This window comes from Mastomys coucha, unplaced genomic scaffold, assembly GCF_008632895.1.
Source record: "Mastomys coucha isolate ucsf_1 unplaced genomic scaffold, UCSF_Mcou_1 pScaffold5, whole genome shotgun sequence".
Lineage (NCBI taxonomy): Eukaryota > Metazoa > Chordata > Mammalia > Rodentia > Muridae > Mastomys > Mastomys coucha.
Genome location: NW_022196911.1, coordinates 82,132,254 through 82,151,608, shown reverse-complemented (window position 1 = coordinate 82,151,608; position 19,355 = coordinate 82,132,254). Strand labels below are relative to the sequence as shown.

Here is a 19,355-nt window from a genome sequence, read left to right as displayed (position 1 = left end):
AAGGGACAGACATCCCTTCCCCTCCTCTCCGGAGAGGGACGCACGTCCGCGGGCTCCGCAGTCCCGGCGGCCGGCCGAGCGCGGCGCGGCCCTCCCGCCTGCGGCCTCGGCCCCGGGCGGCTGGGTGCCTCCGGGCGGCGGGGGCCGCGGCGGCGCCGGGGGGCGGCGGGGAGGGCGGGCGGCCCGGCGGCCTCCTCCCCACCGCCCCCCGCCCTCCCCGGTGTCTGTGTTTCTCTCTCTGGTCGGAGGCGGCGGTAATGGCGGATGGTGGGTTGTGGCGCCGGCGGCGGCTGCTGTGAGGGACGATGAGTTCCTCCTTCGTGTCGAACGGGGCCAGCCTGGAAGATTGTCACTGTAACCTCTTCTGCCTGGTGAGTGCGGGGGCCGCGGGCGGTGGGGGAGGGGGCCGCGCCGGGCGCCCTTGGGCCGTGGGGGAGGGGGTCCGGGTCGCATCCAGATGCCGGTGTCCCCCCGGCTAGGCCCCGCCGGAGTCGGCCTCCTCCGAGGTTCTGCGGCCGCCCCAGGAGGCAGCGTCCGCTCACCTACCGGCCAGGGCTCTGCCGGGAAGAGTCTTGTCCTTTTTTCCCCGTCTTTCCCCTCCTCCTGTCTTGTTTTGGACTCTTTTCCCCATCGTAGTCTTGTCCTTAACTTGGGTTTCTTATCTGGCCGGTTAGTAATATTTTCTTCTGTGCTTCTGGCTTACCCCCCACCCAACCCCCCCCGCCTCCCGCCCCTTGTATCGAAGAGTGTGAGTGTATCCCTTTTCCACGACTTTCCACGACTGTCCCTGCTTCACTGCGTTTACGCTTGCTTTTCTCTTGTAAGTGGGCTTCTCTTAAACAGGACACCCCCCGCCCCCAAACTTATGTATTAAAACCCACTTCGTTTTATAAGTTAAACTAACACAGACAGGAGTAGTTTCCTTATGGGTGACTTCAGATCTTTGTGTAAAAACTGTATGCCAGTTCATGTGTTTTCTTTTTAAACTTTGAAAACATTTTGCCATTTTGACAATTTCTAGCCATCTTGCTTTTATTAGAACATTATGTTTTTGTGAGAGTGGAGAGGCAAGTGGAGGAGGTACTGTGGTTTCGCACTAAACGTTCTATATTTGTCTGTTTTGCTTACGTTTTAAGAATGTTTTGAGCTGGCTGTTCCTTTTATTGAACTGAAAAGTCTGGGGAAGCTGGAATTAGGGATGTTCTAGTATGTGTATGTAGGTCGGCCCAAATCGGATAACACCCGATCGTTAAGACTTTTGTCAAAAGTACCAACTGTTGCAAGTATCTAGTCCTGAATTAAACGATAGCCGAGCTTCCCGAATGACTTTAAGCTGGAGTGACTTTTTCACTTTTCGTGTGCTCTGAGAAATATTAAGTCTATCATAGGTAAGTGAATTAAGTGGGTGGAGCATAACTAGTTGGCAAGCGTAAACTGCCAGTCATGTATCAGCAGTTTCATTTTTGGCACCTTATGCTTTCTGTCTCTCAGTCAGAATAAAGAATTACTGAATTTCCTTTGTTGAATCTCTTTCACGATAATGGCAAATAGGAATCTTTCATGTACTTCTGCCTTACAGGCTAGGCTGGTCTCCTTGACAGTGTCCATTAATCAGCATCTCCTCACATGCAGTAAGATATACAGCAGGTTTAACGTTTCTGTCTTCCCCAACTGGATCTATTTTTGGCACTTTGGTTTTTTTGAAGATAGATTAGCACAAATCCGACAGCTCCTTGGAAGTAGTTCTTTTCCTGAAGATGTGTGCTTGTGGAGAATTAACAGGCTTCTTTTTTTTTTTTTTTTTTTTCTCCTTCAGAAAAAAATTCAGATATTTTCTCATTAGAGCCATGACTTCTTACAAACTTGGGATGACAGTGTTTACTTTTCAGTTCTCCAAGGAACAAATGTGACTGGTGGGCTAGAGGCCAATGTAGGAAGGACAGAGAGGAAAGATACACCTACTGTGTATCTTTCATCTTAACATCATTGGCTTTCAGGCTTAACATCATTGTTTCATGTGGTCAGCTCTGGATATTTTGCATTTCTTATAGACTTGCTACTCAGTGACATCTTTGGTAGTTTATGTAACAGTTTTGTGTTCTTTTCCTTAAGTTCCTCTTGATTGAAAAATTAGAATTATTTGCTGTGGTGGTTTTTGTTTGTTTTGGTCATCATCTCTAGGTGCTTAAGCATGCATTAGAAATAGTGATGCTTTAATGAAATCAAGGACTTTATAGTAAATATATTTTTATATATAAATGTGTAAATAATATACTTATATTTGCTAACAAATATATATTATTTATTTGAGTGAATGAACAATAATATAGATATTATGCTTTTTTTTCCTTCAGGCCGACTTGACAGGAATTAAGTGGAAAAGATATGTATGGCAAGGCCCAACTTCTGCCCCTATTCTGTTTCCGGTGACAGAAGAAGACCCCATTTTGAGCAGTTTTAGTCGATGCCTTAAGGCAGATGTACTTGGTGTTTGGCGGCGAGATCAAAGACCTGGAAGAAGAGAATTGTGGATATTTTGGTGGGGTAAAGATCCCAATTTTGCTGACCTTATTCACCATGACTTATCAGGTGAAAGCACTTTATCTTTTTTAAATGTGCCTTGGCAATGTTGTACATTTCTCCCGATGTGCTTGTGCTGTGGTGGGCTGCCTTGTCAGCCTGAAGCTGTAAGAGGGTTGCCATGTTCTGTCTCACCTTCCTTGTTTTAGTTTCCTTAAGTTACCCAGGTAGATTCCAGGAGACTTGAGCTTTGACTGAGTTTCTTCCTCTACCGCTGGCTTCCTTCTGTAGTTTCTCACAGGCAGTTTGTATCTAGGGGAAGCATTTTCATTAACCTGAGAAAAACGGAATCTTGGAAGCATGGTGTTTTTCACAGTTATATAATAGTTTTGAAGCCAAGTGTAACTCACCTTTGAGTCTATTTTGCTATGTTCTTTTTTGTCTGACCCTGTGGGTGGGTCTAGAAATGTAACTTTGTGTTGGCATATATTTTTAAAAGTATAGTTTTATTTTAGCATTATTTATGATTATTAACTCAAGGAGGCATTTGCTATTTCTTGGTGGGTGGGTGAGAGTGTCTTTTAGATACTGTTTCATCAAAGAATATATTACTAAAGACAAGTGCCATCTTATTAACTTTTAAAGTACAAAGGTCATTAATCTGAAAGGTTGCACAGAAACAGTTTATTATGAGCACATCAATATTACTTTCTTTTTATTTTCTTGACTTTTTTTTTTTTAAAGATTTATTTATTATTACACATAAGTACACTGTAGCTGTCTTCAGACTTGCTAGAAGAGGGCGTCAGATCTCATTACGGGTGATTGTGAGCCACCATGTGGTTGCTGGGATTTGAACTCAGGACCTTCGGTAGAGCAGTCAGGGCTCTTACCTGCTGAGCCATCTCGCCAGCCCTATTTTCTTGACTTTTAAACTCAGTATATCTTTGATTGATATACTTGGAGGAACCAAGTTCTGGTTTGGTAAGATTTTTGACAGTTAAGTTGAAGTTTTTTTTAAGGTTTTTAAAATTTTATGTGTGGATGGAGTGTAGGTGTGGGTGTGTGTGCACCATGTTGTATAGAGGTCAGAGGACAATTGTTTTTGGAGTCCTGTTTCTTCTGTCTTGTTGAGACAGGGTTTTACTGATTGTTCTTTTGCTGTTATGAAGCTTATTTCAGGCTGCCTGGCCCTCTTTGTCTCTGACTGTTTCCTATCTCTGTTCCCCATCTTAGTGTAGGGGTGCTGGAATTACAGATGTGCCATATCTGTTTTTTTATGTGTGTGGGTGCTGGAAATCGAACTGAGACTGGCTAGTGCTTTTACTCTATTCCCGAGCCATCTCTCCTGCTTCTTAGGCCATTTGGTAAAAAGCTTTCTTGTATGAAAGTTAGTTTTCTGTGGTTTATGGTTTTTGATCTATTTTATTTTATATGAAATATAATCCAGAAGTCATGTAGCCCTATATAAATACCTTGAGTCTACTCACAGGGTTGAGTCTTCTTGATAAAGTTGGCGCAGCATCTGAATACACTTCTTTATTTGAGACTGAGTCTTGTGGTGTTGCCTTGAATTCAAAGCCCTCCTCAGGCTCAGACTCAGTGCTGGTATTACAGGTGTGTGCTACTCTGCATAGCCTTGAACAAACCTTTCCATGGAACACATTTTGTGTAATCAAAGATAAGTTTAAATACAGTGTTTAGTTTTACCATAGTGATACTAATGTTTTGAAGGTTAAAAGTCTATTAAGATAGAATATGAGCTGTTTATTAGCAATGTATGTTGTTAAAACACTTTGTGGAGCTATTTTTCTTGTGGATATTAGATCATCAGAAGTGTGTTCTCAAGCAGAGCTTGGTTAGACCTTCAAGTGTTCCTTTCCTTCTCCTTTAGCATAATTTTAAAATGACAATACCTGCACTCTAATCCAGATACTGATCCTTGAATATAGTAAATAATTTTTAGATATCAAACTTTTATTGCTGTCAAGTTCTGCTGAGTGCTATTGAATAACTAAATATTTTTATCAAAGTGGAAGGGACCCAAAGAGTAAACACAAACACAGTTGAGTAGCATGTGATCATGTCTACTGTTTCAAAGCTAGCCCTGAACTCTTGGTTTACAAAGTCAGTGGTATTTATATAATGTTTTAGCTTCTTTTTAACCTTCTGTTTACTTTAGAATGTTACTTAAATGAGACTATCTTAAAGAATAATAAGGTCTTTTCAGATGGAGGATATTTATCTTGCCCTTTTTTTTTTTTGCTCCAGGGACACCGTCTGCCTCCCTTTTGGGGTAATTAGTGCGCCTCTGTGCTCTAGCTAACCCCCTTTTCATTTCTTCCCATCTGTGGCACTTGGTTCCCTTCTTTTAAGCTCCCTTGAGAAGAGAGCAGCTGGACAGTACGGGTGGCATCAGCTGCATGAGGCAGTCCTGAGCTCCAAGTGGAGGCGTAGCAGTGAGGAAAGAGGACCAGGAAGGACCCAGGTGGTAACTAAGCAGCTAGTTAATTTGGCTTGAGCCTGTTCTTCTCAGGCAGTGTCCCTGTTTGGTTCAACACCTACTACTTCTTGTTACTGACATGTTTGTGATTATGGTAATATTGCCCTCCTTCCTTATTGGGGGTAGGAGTAGAAGGTAGGCATTCATTTTTGTAAAGGTTAGAATTCTGTTTTTTTTTTTTTCACTGATGGGTTCAATAACAAAACCACAGCCAAAGTAGCCCCTTTATCTACTCTGTCTCATCTATAGCTGTTTTTAAGAATAATTTTCTTTGAAGTAATTTTAGCTTTACATGAATCTGGGCAGGGTAGAGTGGAGAGTACCTGTGCATCTCTCACTTAACTTTCTTTATTTTTAATATCTATATCAGAATGATGGAGTTGTTAAAATGTATAAGTCAATATTGTTATATTAAAATATTTATTTACTTCTCTTGGATTTCTTTATTTTTACCTAGTTCTTCTGTTGTTTTTAGGATCTGGTCTAGGCTGCCAAATGATATTTACTTACCCTCTTACTTTTTGCTCTTCTAGGCTTTGACAGTTTCTCGGGGAAGCTGCTCCTTTTTGATGATTTTGTCAGTTCTGAAAGTCTAGAGTCTAATCAGGTTTTGCAGCACATGTTAAATTTCACCTTCTCTTCTGCCTCATACCATTTAGCACATTTCTGGGTTACCATTAAGTTTATCTAATGTATAGACAGAAAACAGACCGAGTAAATTGTATTCTACACTTTGAATTTTTGCTTATTTTGTATCGGTAGTACTTGGTGCTGTTTCACAAAGTAATTTGGGAAGGCCTGGTGATTTTTGGATAAGGATTTGTGCACATTGGTATTAGCTTAAGTATAACATTCCAGAAAGACATTTGTTTAAAAAGAAGAATCCTTTGGATTTCAAAGCCAAATATATGAGTTTTTATTGTGTTTCTAGGAGAATGGCTAGTTGAATCTATGTTGTTTTATTTTGGTAGAAAAAGAATTAGGGAAGGAATTTCTGGTTACAGGTTTTCCAGTTGTTTAGTAGTTGTGTGATAATGAATGACAGATATAAAGTTGGTGGTGGGGAAATCTTAGCTCACTGACTTCTGTCAAGTCTCCATTGGGTATGGTTGATTGGCTCTTTTACATGTACTGTTAATTTGCTGTTTTAAAAAGCAAGATTGTTTTAATTTCGTTTGATGTGTTTTTGAGCATTTCTGTGTATTTTTATTCTGTGTCCTAAGATTTCAAAATTTTATTGCAGTCATTGGTTTTTATTCTTAAAAACAAAAACTATTCCCTCTTCCAAGATTGTTGTCTTAAAAAAATCATAAGGTAGATTCTGATGAGACTTTGGATTTCTTGAGTTAAAAAGTATGCTGAATCAAGGCTAAAAACATTTTGTGTGTGTGTGTGTGTGTGTGGTTTCAGAGGTCTCTATATGAGAGTTAGCAACACATCCAGATATTGTCATTATAGTAGAGTTTCATAATGCATACTGCTTAACGGGGTCATTATTCCAGATTTAATTTTGGATGCTTTATCAGAGGACATTAATTATAGTGGACTTTAACCTTAACGGGCAGCTTTTAGCAGAGTTGATAAACACAAAAAGTATCAAGCTAAGCCATGCTGAAGAGGTATTTCTATCTTTGTTTTAAACTTGGTAAATTATGTCCCATTTCCTTGGCTAGTCTTATGAGTGATGACTGTGTGTATGTTCTGTAGTATCCTTTTTTGAGCAAGAAAGTATTATTGTTTAGATAGTCGTGTCAGATACAACAATCACCTCACTAAACTGTTTTAAATCTTCAAGTTTTGTCCCTAAGTGAATGATGTGATAGCTTTAAGCAGTTAGTGATATTTATTGACTTAATGAGTTGTGAATGAGAAGTAATTATTAAAAGAGACACTGATTTAGACATGTTGATTTTTTTTCAAGAAGTCTGTACTATTTTCTAACATGCTAATTTTGTGTCATTCCTTATCCACTGGCATATGTTGCATCTTAGCTCTTAGCAAAATTATAGGGAAAAGATGCCTTTTTAAAAATCAGCTAATCACCATAGAGATATTTAAAGAGGTCATTTTTGAGGAAAATATTGAGTATTGGTTGTATCAACTTTTTTGCTTTTGATACTGATTTTTTTAACTCGTAATTATTTTGATGACCTATGACACATCCTTTGTCACTTCTATAATCTGTGTTCTTAGTGAAACATACAGCTTTAGCATTTGAACTTTTGTGTTATTGCATTCTACAAATAATTTGCAAAATCTTTTGAGTATCACTGATGGTTAAGAGTTCTAATCCAATAGTAATGGAAAAGTACTAAAAACAGAATAGAAACTTTGTTTTCTCTAGGGATTAAAGATACAAGAAGAGGAAAACATTTATTTAAATACATTAAGCAGACTTTTTTCCATTAGCCTCTGGTTAAGTTCTAAAGTGCCTGCTAAAGCTTCCATGTGTTCTCTTCACTTTTCCTTGTTACAATGCTGGTGTTGATTCAAGGAGCTTTTAATTAGTGTAAGATAAGAGATAGTACTTGTCTTGGGTGGTTGGTTCTGCCATTCACTGTTTATATCTGTGAGTACAGTATGTAGAAAGTACTTTTTGCACTTTTTTTTTTGGTGCACACCTTTAATCCCAGCACTTGGGAGGCAGAGGCAGACGGATTTCTGAGTTCGAGGCCAAGGCTGGTCTGCAGAGTGAGTTCCAGGACAGCCAGGGCTACACGGAGAAACCCTGTCTCGAAAAAAAAAAAAAGTACTTTTTGTTTTTACAACATCAGGGTATTAGAAAGTTGATTCAGTACACTTTTGCTTGGTTATTTTGTTTGTTTGTTTGTTTGTTTTGTTTTGTTTTGTTTTTCAAGACAGGGTTTCTCTGTGTAGTCCTGGCTGTCCTGGAACTCTCTCTGTAGACCAGGCTGGCCTCGAACTCAGAAATCCACCTGCCTCTGCCTCCCAAATGCTGGGATTAAAGGCTTGCTCCACTACTGCCTGGCTCAGTACACTTTTTGTTTCTAGGTGACACTCTTCCCAAAAAAAACCCCCAAATTTCTTTAGACTTTTCATTGGGAGTTAGTATTTCATTAGCAATGAAAAATGAAATACTTAGTCACTTACCATGTAGGTGAAGGTGTATTTCAGATATCTTTTTTGCCCTGGGTGGATTCTGTTTGTAATAATGAAAATGATGAGTGTTTGGGACAAGAACCTCCTTCTGAAAGCATTAAGTTCATATTAAGTGTCTCTAGATAAAAGTTAAAGCAATGAGACAAGTCCTTGAAAATTAATACTGCTTTCAAAAAAATGTGTGTGTGTGTGTGTGTGTGACACACATGCACTGCATACATGTGGAGGTCAGAAGACAACTTTGTGGAGTTGTTTCTCTTTCCTATCTTATATAAGTTCTGAGGATCAAACGCAGGTCAACAGGCTTGTCAGCAAGCACTTTCACCCTCTGAACTATCTTGCTGGCCTTGGTTAGCTAAACCACGTTTGGTATTCTTAGCTTAGATTTAGTTGAAATAGATTTTTAAAAATAAAACTGTATTTTTTAGGATGTGTAAAAATGTATAAACAACTGTAACTTTTGCTTTTCTAAAGATTTTTGTTTTTAAATGCAAAGCAGTTCATAATTTGCTAAAGTCTTTTAAATATAAACTACATTCACATATTTATTTACTTTTGTTACTGTGTATGTCTGTGTCTGTACAAGTACAGTACACACGTGGAATTCAGAGAACATCTGTGGGAGTCTGTTCTTGCCTCTACCATGTGGGTCCTGGGATTCAGACCCGGGTTGTTAAGCTTGCTGAGCCGTTACTAGTGGTTCAAAGTGGGCTTTTAGTGAATTGGAACTTTGTGCTTAACACTCTTGTTTTAAACTATAGGAACAAGTTTTAAATGAATTTATTTGAGTTAATCTAAAATAATTAATTTAAATGAATAATAACTTGCAGCTTAGATATGTTTAGAAGAGTAACTGTATCTTATGTCTTTTTAAAACTTAACAGTAGTTAGGCAATATATTTTGATAATGGCTACTTCTATAAGGCAGATGTTAGAGCCATTGTGTTTAGAAGGTAGGGAGTTTTGAAGGTAATAAAGGACATTGAACAGGTGGAGAATTGGGAGCAGTTCTGGCATGTTTCTTTTGGAATTCTGAACACATGTATTTCTATTACTATTGTCATGTAATTTGAGATACAAGTTTTAATGAAGGTATTTGACTTTGAAATCAGAAGTCCTAATTAAGCCAAAAGATGGATTCTTTTTTCCTCTTAGCAGCTCACACATATGCTTGTGATCTAGACCTTAAATAAGTGAAGTCACTATGTGCCAGCTCCTTTTCTCTCAGAATATCTTTATGAGACCCATAAGCATTTTAGCTTTAAGTGAAGTAGATAAGGATCTCTAACATAACTGAATGTGAAGTTTTCCTGCTTAAAATTACTTTATTCTAGCCTGCAAGTATTACTGTTTTCCTTTGTTTTTCTGTAGATGCTTTGAAAGGCCTGACAATGATTTAGGAAAGAACACTTGAAAGAACAACATAAAATCAGTGTTAACCTTTGTAGTGGCAATTTCCAATGCAGTTAAAGTCCACTGTCATTATGTTTTTTAGTTAATGTTTACTCTGACCATTTGTTGTAATGCATTCTGAATATAAACTGAGTGTTACTCTTCTTTTGTTTGTTTGTTTGTTTTTTCGAGACAGGGTTTCTCTGTGTAGCCCTGGCTCCCTGGCTTTCCTGGAACTCACTCTGTAGACCAGGCTGGCCTTGAACTCAGAAATCTGCCTGCCTCTGCCTCCCAAGTGCTGCTGGGATTAAAGGCGTGTACCACCACTGCTTGGCAAGTGTCACTCTTAATACATCTCTGTTTTTATTCAAAAGCTCATAGTAAATGTTATTTTTTCTAGGTTCAGCATGTAAGTTTGTGAAGTGAGATACTTGTTCTTTTTTTTTGTTTTGTTTTATTTGAAAATTAAATGAGAGCACGACATGGTAGCACAGGTCTGTGCCCTTAATACTTGAGAGGCTTGAGAAGCTAACATGGAAAGATCATGAGTTCAAGGCAAGCCTTACAGAGCAAGCTCCTGCCTCAAGAAGAAAAACTATGATGGTGCATAAGTAGAAAATGTTTATAGCTGGGAGTGGTAGCTCATACGTACAATCCCAGTGCTAATATTGGGATACTGAGACAAGAGGATTGCTGAGAGTTAAAGGCCAGCCTGGTCTAATGTAGTTAGCTCCAGGACAGCTGGGTTAAAAAGAAAGACAAAGGAAAGGTCATGTATGTATGTGTGTGTGTGTGTGTGTATATGTGTATATATATATATATATATATATATATATATATATATATATATATATATGGATGGAGTATATTAGAAGATTCTTAATTATATTTGGGCTAACAAAATAAAATGTAAGTTGCTGATGTGGTATCTATCATTATTTGTTATCCTTATTGAATGTTTTGTTATAGATAAAAGAATGAATTTTGTTCTCTGAACTGTGTCCAGACTTACTAGTGATTGATTGCTGTCCCCGACTCCCCACCCCTGAAACTTAGAGTGATTAATAGATGTAGTGGGAAATTTGAGGCTATGTAGTTAGTGAAGAGCAATACTTCTTCTGACTGGTAAGCCATTTAAAACAGAAGTTTTTATATTTCCTTCTATACTGAATAGTCATGTGAGTCATTGAAATGAGATCTATTTGATAATTAACACGTTGCTTGTTAGACTTGGTGGCAGCAGCTTCCTTTATACTCTTCACTTAGTTTTTTAGTTGAGTCATAGATAAGAATGCTGATTATCATGAAATGTTTTGAGTTTAATTATTAACTGATAGGCTTTCTGCCCCTCCCCCTTCAGGTTAAATGATTAGAAGAATTAGGACAAAGTAACAAGTGAGCCAGTTTAGAAACAGGCATCATATGGTATGTTTAATATTTTCCAGGTTATACAAGTCAATACCCTTTTTTAAAATGCAGAAAACAAGCCTTTATGTTTATGATACTATTGCTTTTTTTTATATTGTGGAAGATAATTATTAGGCAGTTTTTAGAGCTCTTAGGCATTGTCTATCTTGTAGGATAACTTTGACACCTGATACTTTGATGTGTACAGAACATTAAGTACAGTGGTGCGTGTTTGTTACCCCAGCACTCAGGTGCTAGAGGCAAGGTTGCTGTCAAGTTCCAGGCCATTCAGGTCTAAATAGTGAGACTCTCAAAAACAGACAAACAAACAAACAAACAGAAAGCCCGCCACCCCACCCCATCCCCCCAGGCAGTTCAAGAGGTCAAAAGATTGCAGCTAGATGAAGTAAAGGAGAAAACTATGGATATAGACATTGGTCTGTCACATATTTTAGTTCTCCCTGAGAAGATGTAGTCTCACTAACTTACTTTCTACTTGATTTTTTTTCTTTAGAAGAGGAAGATGGAGTATGGGAGAATGGCCTTTCCTATGAATGCCGTACTTTGCTTTTCAAAGCAGTTCACAATCTGTTGGAGCGATGTTTAATGAACCGAAACTTTGTACGAATTGGCAAGTGGTTTGTGAAGCCATATGAGAAAGATGAAAAACCTATAAATAAAAGGTAAGCTATCTTATTTTCCTCTTTTGGTAGTTGATGTCTGTTAATTTTATGAGATGTATAATAAATATATTTTACAGACACATTCAGAAGTTAATGTTGGCAAAGTACTGTAAGTACTTAATTTCCGTAACTACTTCCCTCTCCCTTTATACATTTTAAGAATTTTCTTGCAATGGGAATGAGCTATATGTACCTTTTTGCGGGTATGGGGTTGTTTTCTGAGCAGTGTCTCACCTTGTGGACCTGACTGGCTTAGAACTTGATTTGTTGACTAGGCTGACCTTGTATTCCTGATGTCTGATTATGTTTTATGTAGGGTTGACCTATTTAATTTTTAAAGATTTATTTTTGTTTTGCATGTATATGTGAATGTCTTAAATGTGTGTATAGCATGTGAGTGCCTGATGTCTGAGGAGGCCAGAAGAGGGTTTGGATCCTTTGGAACTGGAGTTAAAGATGGTTGTGGGCTGCTACATGGGAGGTGGGAATGGAACCCAGGTCCTGCAAGAGCAGCTAGTGCTCTTAACTTCTGAGCCAGCTCCAGCCCCTAAATTTCCCAATCTTAAGTTGCTTTAACTAAAGTAAATTGGAGTTCTGCATAAGATGTGTTTAATTTTCTTGCGCTTTGAATTAGATTTATGACACAGAAAAGTAGAAAAGTTACAGATGGAGGTGCGTAGGTCTTTGGGGAAGCATCCTCTTTCTTTTTTTTTTTCTCCCTTTCTTTCTTCCTTTTCTTTTCTTTTTTCCTTTTTTCCTTCCTTTTTTTTTTTTTTTTTTTTTTGAGATAGGGTCTTACTGCTTAGTGTAGCCTTAGGTATCCTGGAACTCATTGTGTAGGCCAGGCTGGCCTCTTGCTCACAGAGACTCAACTGTCTCTGCCTCCTAAGTGCTGGGATTAAAGTTGTGTGCCACACTGCTGACTAGATTTGTTTTTAATGGGAAAAATGTGTTTTTAATTTTTTAAGATAATTACATCATTTTTCCTTCTCTTTTCTCCCTCTAGCCCCCCCCCCCACACCCTTATTCTCTCTTTAAATTCATGGACTCTCTTTCTTTAGTTATTGTTGTGTGTGTAAAACTCTAGGCATGATGTGGAGTAGGTCTGTAACCACAGCACTGTGGGGACGTGGAGCTAGGAGGATCCCTAGCACTTTTTGGCAGCCAGCCTAGCTCTAGATTTGGTCTCAGAGGCTAGGATGGAGAGTGGCGGATTAAGATGCATGCGTGCGCGTGTGCACACAAACACACACACACACACACACACACACACACACACACACACACTCTACTTTGCTGTCTGTGTTTCTGTCCATATTGTCTGTCTTGTGTCTTTCCTGTCTCCTCATTCCTTTTGTGGTAATAGCGATCAAATACATACCAGGCGAGTGCTCTCCCCACTGAGCTGTATTTCTAGAATTTAGTTGTATTCTTATTTTGAGGCTTGCTTTCTAAGTTGCCCAAGTTGGCTTCAAACTTGTAATCTTCCTGTGTCAGCCTCTGGAGTAGTTGGAATTGTGGCATGTACTACACAGTAAGTCTAGGGAGATACTCATTTTCTTTTTTTTCTTTTTTTCTTTTCTTTTCTTCTCTTTTTTTTCGTTTTTTTTTTTTTTTTTTTTTTTTTTTTGGTTTTTTTCAAGACAGGGTTTCTTTGTATAACCCTGGCTGTCCTGGAACTCACTCTGTAGACCAGGCTGGCCTCGAACTCAGAAATCCACCTGCCTCTGCCTCCCAAGTGCTGGGATTAAAGGCGTGCGCCACTACCACCCAGCGAGATACTCATTTTCTAATATTCTGGATGTAGACATAGTTAATTTGTCTACGAGTTTCTAGCAGAAAGGCAAGAAATGGAGTCACTTTCTAGTTAATGCATTCAAGATAGGTATAAAGAACCCTTAAATTACTCATAAAATTATGAGTAATTAACCATTGAATCAAGTTAGTGTTGAGATAATTGTATAAAAGAACATCTAGGGGGCTGGTGAGATGGCTCAGTGGGTAAGAGCACCGACTGCTCTTCCAAAGGTCCTGAGTTCAAATCCCAGCAACCACATGGTGGCTCACAACCACCCGTAATGAGACGTGATGACCTGTTCTGGTGCATCTGAAGACAGCTACAGTGTACCTACTTATAATAATAAATAAATCTTTTTAAAAAAAAGAACATCTAATATTTTATCTTAAATATTTCTGCTGTACATGGGTTTTGTGCTAGTCACTAGGTTTGCTAGTAAGATTGTAAGCCAGTTGGATGGTATAAGAACCAGTTACTTGGGGTGCTTGATAGTGTATCCAAATAAGACTGTCTTGAGTAAGAGTATTATTGAGTTTGTAGTTTGTTAAACATTTTGTCATGTTCAATCTATTATAGCCATTTTGCTGATTGGGCAGTTAAGTCTGTACATTTGGCAAGATTTTTTTTTTTCTTTTGAGCCAGGTCTCATTGTGTTGTCCATTGATTCCTGGTGCAGTTGATCTTCCTACCTTTCCTTTCTGCTAGTTGGTATAATAGGTAGGTCCCACTGTACTAGCTTAACATTTCTTTCTTTTTTTTTTTAAGATTTATTATTATATCTAATTACACTGCAGCTGTCTTCAGAAGCACCAGAAGAGGTCATCAGATCTCATTACTGATGGTTGTGAGCCACCATGTGGTTGCTGGGATCCAAACTCAGGACCTTTGGAAGAGCAGTCAGTGCTCTTACTAGCTGAGCTATCTTGCCATCCCTCTCAAGATTTCTTTTTAATTTATTACATTTATCTATCCATTCATAACCCCACCCCCCATGTGTATGTTTGTATTATGTGGGTGAGTGATATCCTTCATGTGCCACATCTGTGAAATTCAATGAATGTCTTTTAAAAGTTTGTTACGCTCTGTTATGTGCCTCCTGGGAGTCAGTTTTACTGTCAGATTTGGTGGCCATTATCTCTATCCATTTAGCCAGTCCCCCTAGCCCCTTACTTAGCAAGTTTTAAATGCTTCTAGGAAGATATACAGGATACAATGACATTGGTCTACAACTCTTTTTTGAGACAACTAATATATCTTACAGAGTATATTGACATAGATTTTGTTAAGTAGCAGATGGTATCATATACAATATTATGAAATTTGTAGCTCAGACTGGCCTGGAATAACTGTAGCTTAGACTAATCTAGAACTTGAGGTGCTCCTCATACCTCAGTGTTCAGAATACTGGGTTTACAGGCAGGATTTACCACATCTGGCTAGTATTTGATTTTAATATGTACCATAATCTTATCCCATACATTCAGTCATAGATATGTAACTTTTTATGAAAACAATATTGCTAATTTTATTAGTCTTTGACACATTTATTCTACATGTATTAGTTATCTTTAGCCTCAATTTTAAAAGGCAACATATTTTGCAAAACATATACACATGAGCATGCATATACACGTGATCATGCTTACATACACACAAAGACATGTATAAATACAAGATAAAATAATTCATGGTAGATATAGCAAAAAAGAGATAGGATCAAGAATGTGGTTCAGTGTGTTCTTGTGTCCTGGGAAAGAACCTCATCCACAAAGATTAAGATGTTCTTGGTTTTTGTTTTGTGGGGAAGGAGAGGAATACCTCAAGCATTTGTGGTAAATTGTCATAATTAGAATATTAAAGCTGAGCATGGTGGCACACATCTGTCTGTAATTCCAGCACTACATAGTGAGTCTTACTGCACCACAACCACTGCTTACCCCTCAAAAAGAAAGAAAAGGAAAAGAACACTAGGTTGAAATGATGAAATATGATGCTTTTCCCCCTTAAAGATGTTTTACGCGTGTACTGATTACTGTGATAGCCACTAGCTTGCTGCTATTTAAATCCAATACATTGAAATTAAGATAAAAAAATTACGTCAGTTTTGTAAGCTACATTTTAAAGGCTTATTCTATGTAATGGCTGTTGTTTTGTATAATAATGGTTCAGAGATGGGGCATTCCTATCATTGTAGAAACATTTTTGGATGATGTTACCTTTATAACTAACACAGTGCTTTTAGTGTTTACAAGCAGTTTGTCAAGTGGTGTTTTTTTAAAATCACTAGGTAAAAGAATAGGCTTTTATGCTTTAAATTGCAAAATAAAACTATTTACTACTACATATGGCTTTTACATTATCTCCTGATCTCCAAAATTAATTAAAAATAAGCACCATGACATGTAAATCTCTCCTGGAAAGGAATTGGTAGCAGTTAATAGGTTTAGGATGATCTTTGTCCCTTGGATATCTTTACCACCTCTGAAAAGTTGAAAGTAAGAGGTATTGCTATGTGTTGTTATTGTTTGTTGAGAGTGTGTTATGCTTATGTAGCCTAGCCTGGCCTTGACCTGGGCCTGTTGGCATCCATTGCTATGTTTTCTTTACAATTGTTTCTTTTCTTTGTATCTTCTTGAGTAGCATAAAGAAATAAGATAGACTTGAGCCACATGCATAGTGTAAAATTTTGTTCTCTGTTAACTGAGCTTGGTGATGTGTTTGACAGGTACATGTGTGAGTGTGTGTGTGCTCGTGCACTAAATAAAATTAAAGCCCAAATCAGGTGAAACTAGTTTTAAGAATATTTTACTTAGTTTGGTATACTTTTTAGAGCGTAAATCTACAAGAAATATTACCTCTGAGATAGTTTACATTTTTTGTGTGTGAGGCCTTTGAAATCTAGTGTGTATTTTATCTTCAGAGTACATCATGATTTGGATTGGCCATAGTCCAAATGATTATAATTACATGGTGATTGTTTAACAACTAGATTCTAGGGCTTTAAACTTAACTTGTTAATGTTGGTTGTTTATTGTGTAATACCTGGTGATCTCTTCCTGGAACTAATTTTGTCCTAAGTTGTGTGGTAGAGTCCCAAAGGTTCCTGTGCCAAAGTATCCACGGCCTGCCTAGTTAGGCTTAGTTACTTCAGACTGTCCATTCCCCCCACTTCTGTAGTCTTTCTAAACTCATTTGTTCTTGTTGAGTCTGATCTTGCAGGGTGGTATAATACCTATATCCTGATATATTTTATTAGTGCTTAAATCATTAGGATTTGTATAGCTTTTAACATTTTCATCTTTTCCAGGAATATTTTGAGAAAAATTAAGTCCTAAGAATGACTTCTCCCCTTTTCACTCATTTTTTTTTTCCTTATTGCTATTTTCTACAACAGGACAGTTCTTAGTATTGACTTAAACAAATCTTTTTTCATGATTGTGGGCAATGCCTAAGTAGGACTGATAAGGCACCATTAAGAGTTAAGAGTTTACCATAAATGACTGCAAATCTTAAAACAACCTATTATTTCTCTAGCTTTATATGTAATGAAATGTAAAACACATAGCAGTTCTGTAACTCCTTTCCACAGCATTAAACAGGACTAAGGGTTGGAGCTGATTACTAGGACATGAAAAACAAGAGAACTTGTAAGCCCTATTAGGCAGATGATATATTTCATACACTTACATCTTTCTAAAGAGCACTAGTAAATAGTAAAAGCAGAGAGTAGCGAAAGGAAAGTATTCAAGATTTTAAACTTTATACGGTAATTGTTTTCTAAGGATTCTTTACTGTATAATGTTCAGTAACGTGTTCACTAAATGTGTAGAAGTAATAGAAGATTCAGCGATACATTCTTTGGGATTTTAAAATAGATACTTTGTTCATGGAGATTAAGAATGTTGGACATTGCTGATTAATGGTGGCTTGCAATGTTGTCTGAGTATGGAAATGACCTGGAGAATGTCCAAAGATTATTGATATAGGACTGGGGCTATAGTTAGTGGAGAACTTGCCTAACAGCACAAAGCCCTGAGTTCAGTCTATAGTACCCCCCCTACATTTGGGAGATAGACACAGGAGGACCAGAAGTTTATGTTTGATTACATAGTGAGTCTGAGGTCAGTCTGTGCTGCATGAACTCCTCCTGTAGTCAATCAGTCAGTCAGTCAGTCAACCAACCAATCAATCAATCAAAGTATTGCTGGTGCTGATGTCTTAATCTGAGCCTGTTACATGGGCTAACCTTAATGTATAAATTTGAAAGTTACTAGCTGGGCATAGTGGTACATGCCTTTCCCAACCCCTGGCAAGCAGAGGAAGGTGGATTTCTGTGAGTTGGAGGCCAACCTGGTCTACAGAGAGAGTTCCAGGACAGCCAGGCTATAGAGTAAGACTCTGCCTCAAAACCATACCAATAATGAGATAAATTATAAAGAAGTAAAAAATTGGCCGGGCGGTGGTGGCGCACGCCTTTAATCCCAGCACTTGGGAGGCAGAGGCAGGTGGATTTCTGAGTTCGAGGCCAGCCTGGTCTACAGAGTTGAGTTCCAGGACAGCCAGAGCTATACAGAGAAACCCTGTCTCGAAAATACCAAAAAAAAAAAAAAATAAATAAATAAATAAAATAAAATAAAAATAAAAAATAGGAAACTATTGAATTCATGGACTAAAAGTAATCTGGGAATTTAAGATAACTAGGTTTAAAATATTTATTAAAAACACACATAACAAAATTAATCATTTTTGCCTTTTTTCCAGTATTTCAGTGGTATTAAGGAAATTGAGATGGTGCAATTGACATCTTCTACACTTTTGTCCATGGCAAACAACTTTTCTTTTTTATTTTTTCAAAGTTTCCTTCCTCCCTTTCTTTCCCTCTCTCTTTCTTTTTAATTTTTTTAAGATATATTTATATGAGCACACTGTAGCTATTTTCAGACACACCCAAAGAGGGCATCAGATCCCATTACAGATGGTTGTGAGCTACCATGTGGTTGCTGGGAATTGAACTCAGGACCTGAGCCATCTCTCCAGCTACCAACTTTTTTGTTTTTTAATGAGTGTTTTAAGCATCTCATATAAGTGAAAGCATATAATATTTGTTATTTTGTATCTGACTTATTTCACTTGGCATACCTTCAAGTTTTATCCACATTGTAGCATGTGAGGGGTTTTCTTTCTTTTTTTCTTTAAGACTAAACAATAACCCATTGTACATGTAGTGTATTGTGTACTTGCTCATTGCCTGGCATCTGAGTCATTTCTATGTTTTGACTTTGTTGTAAACACTAGTGTGCAAACATTTCCTCAGGTCCCTGTTTTTCATTCTTGTGGTTACATACTCAGAAGTCAAATTGCTGCATTTTATGACAGTTTTAAATTTAATTATCTGATAAATTGCCATACTATTTCTCATTGTGGCTATAGTGTTTTATATTTTCATTGGCAATATAAGAGTTCCAGTCTCATTGCACCCTTAACAATGCTTGTTATTTACTGGTTGTTTGTTAAATAGCCATTTTTGTTAGTGTGAAGTGGTATCTTATGTTTTGTAGTTCCTTAATTACTATGGCTATTGAGCATAGTTTCTTTTTTTTTTTTTTTTTTTTTTTTTTTTTTTTTTTTTTTTTTGGTTTTTCGAGACAGGGTTTCTCTGTAGCCCTGGCTGTCCTGGAACTCACTCTGTAGACCAGGCTGGCCTCGAACTCAGAAATCCGCCTGCCTCTGCCTCCCAAGTGCTGGGATTAAAGGCGTGCGCCACCACCGCCCGGCGAGCATAGTTTCTTATTGACTACTTATATATTGTCTCTGGAAAAATACCCAGCTCTGTCTATTTTTATTTATTTATTTATTTTTTTAATTCTTAGGATTACTATGTTTTGCTTTTTTTGAGTCAGTACTTTGATTTTGTGATGTGTACATGTGTGCT

General features: G+C 37.8%; 1 protein-coding gene across 2 annotated transcripts in view; it reads left to right on the top strand.

Moving 5' to 3' along the window:
- Positions 1-154: 154 nt before the first annotated feature.
- Med13 (mediator complex subunit 13) overlaps positions 155-19,355 on the top strand; it is an 89,186-nt gene continuing 69,985 nt past the window's right edge. The window contains exons 1-3 of one of the 2 annotated variants that reach the window (XM_031354157.1): positions 155-371; positions 2,355-2,589; positions 11,457-11,625. In XM_031354157.1, the coding sequence (XP_031210017.1) occupies positions 306-371; positions 2,355-2,589; positions 11,457-11,625 (470 nt within the window). In that variant the 5' untranslated portion in view covers positions 155-305. The remainder of the gene's footprint in view (positions 372-2,354; positions 2,590-11,456; positions 11,626-19,355) is intronic. The other variant, XM_031354158.1, reaches the window with a different exon arrangement.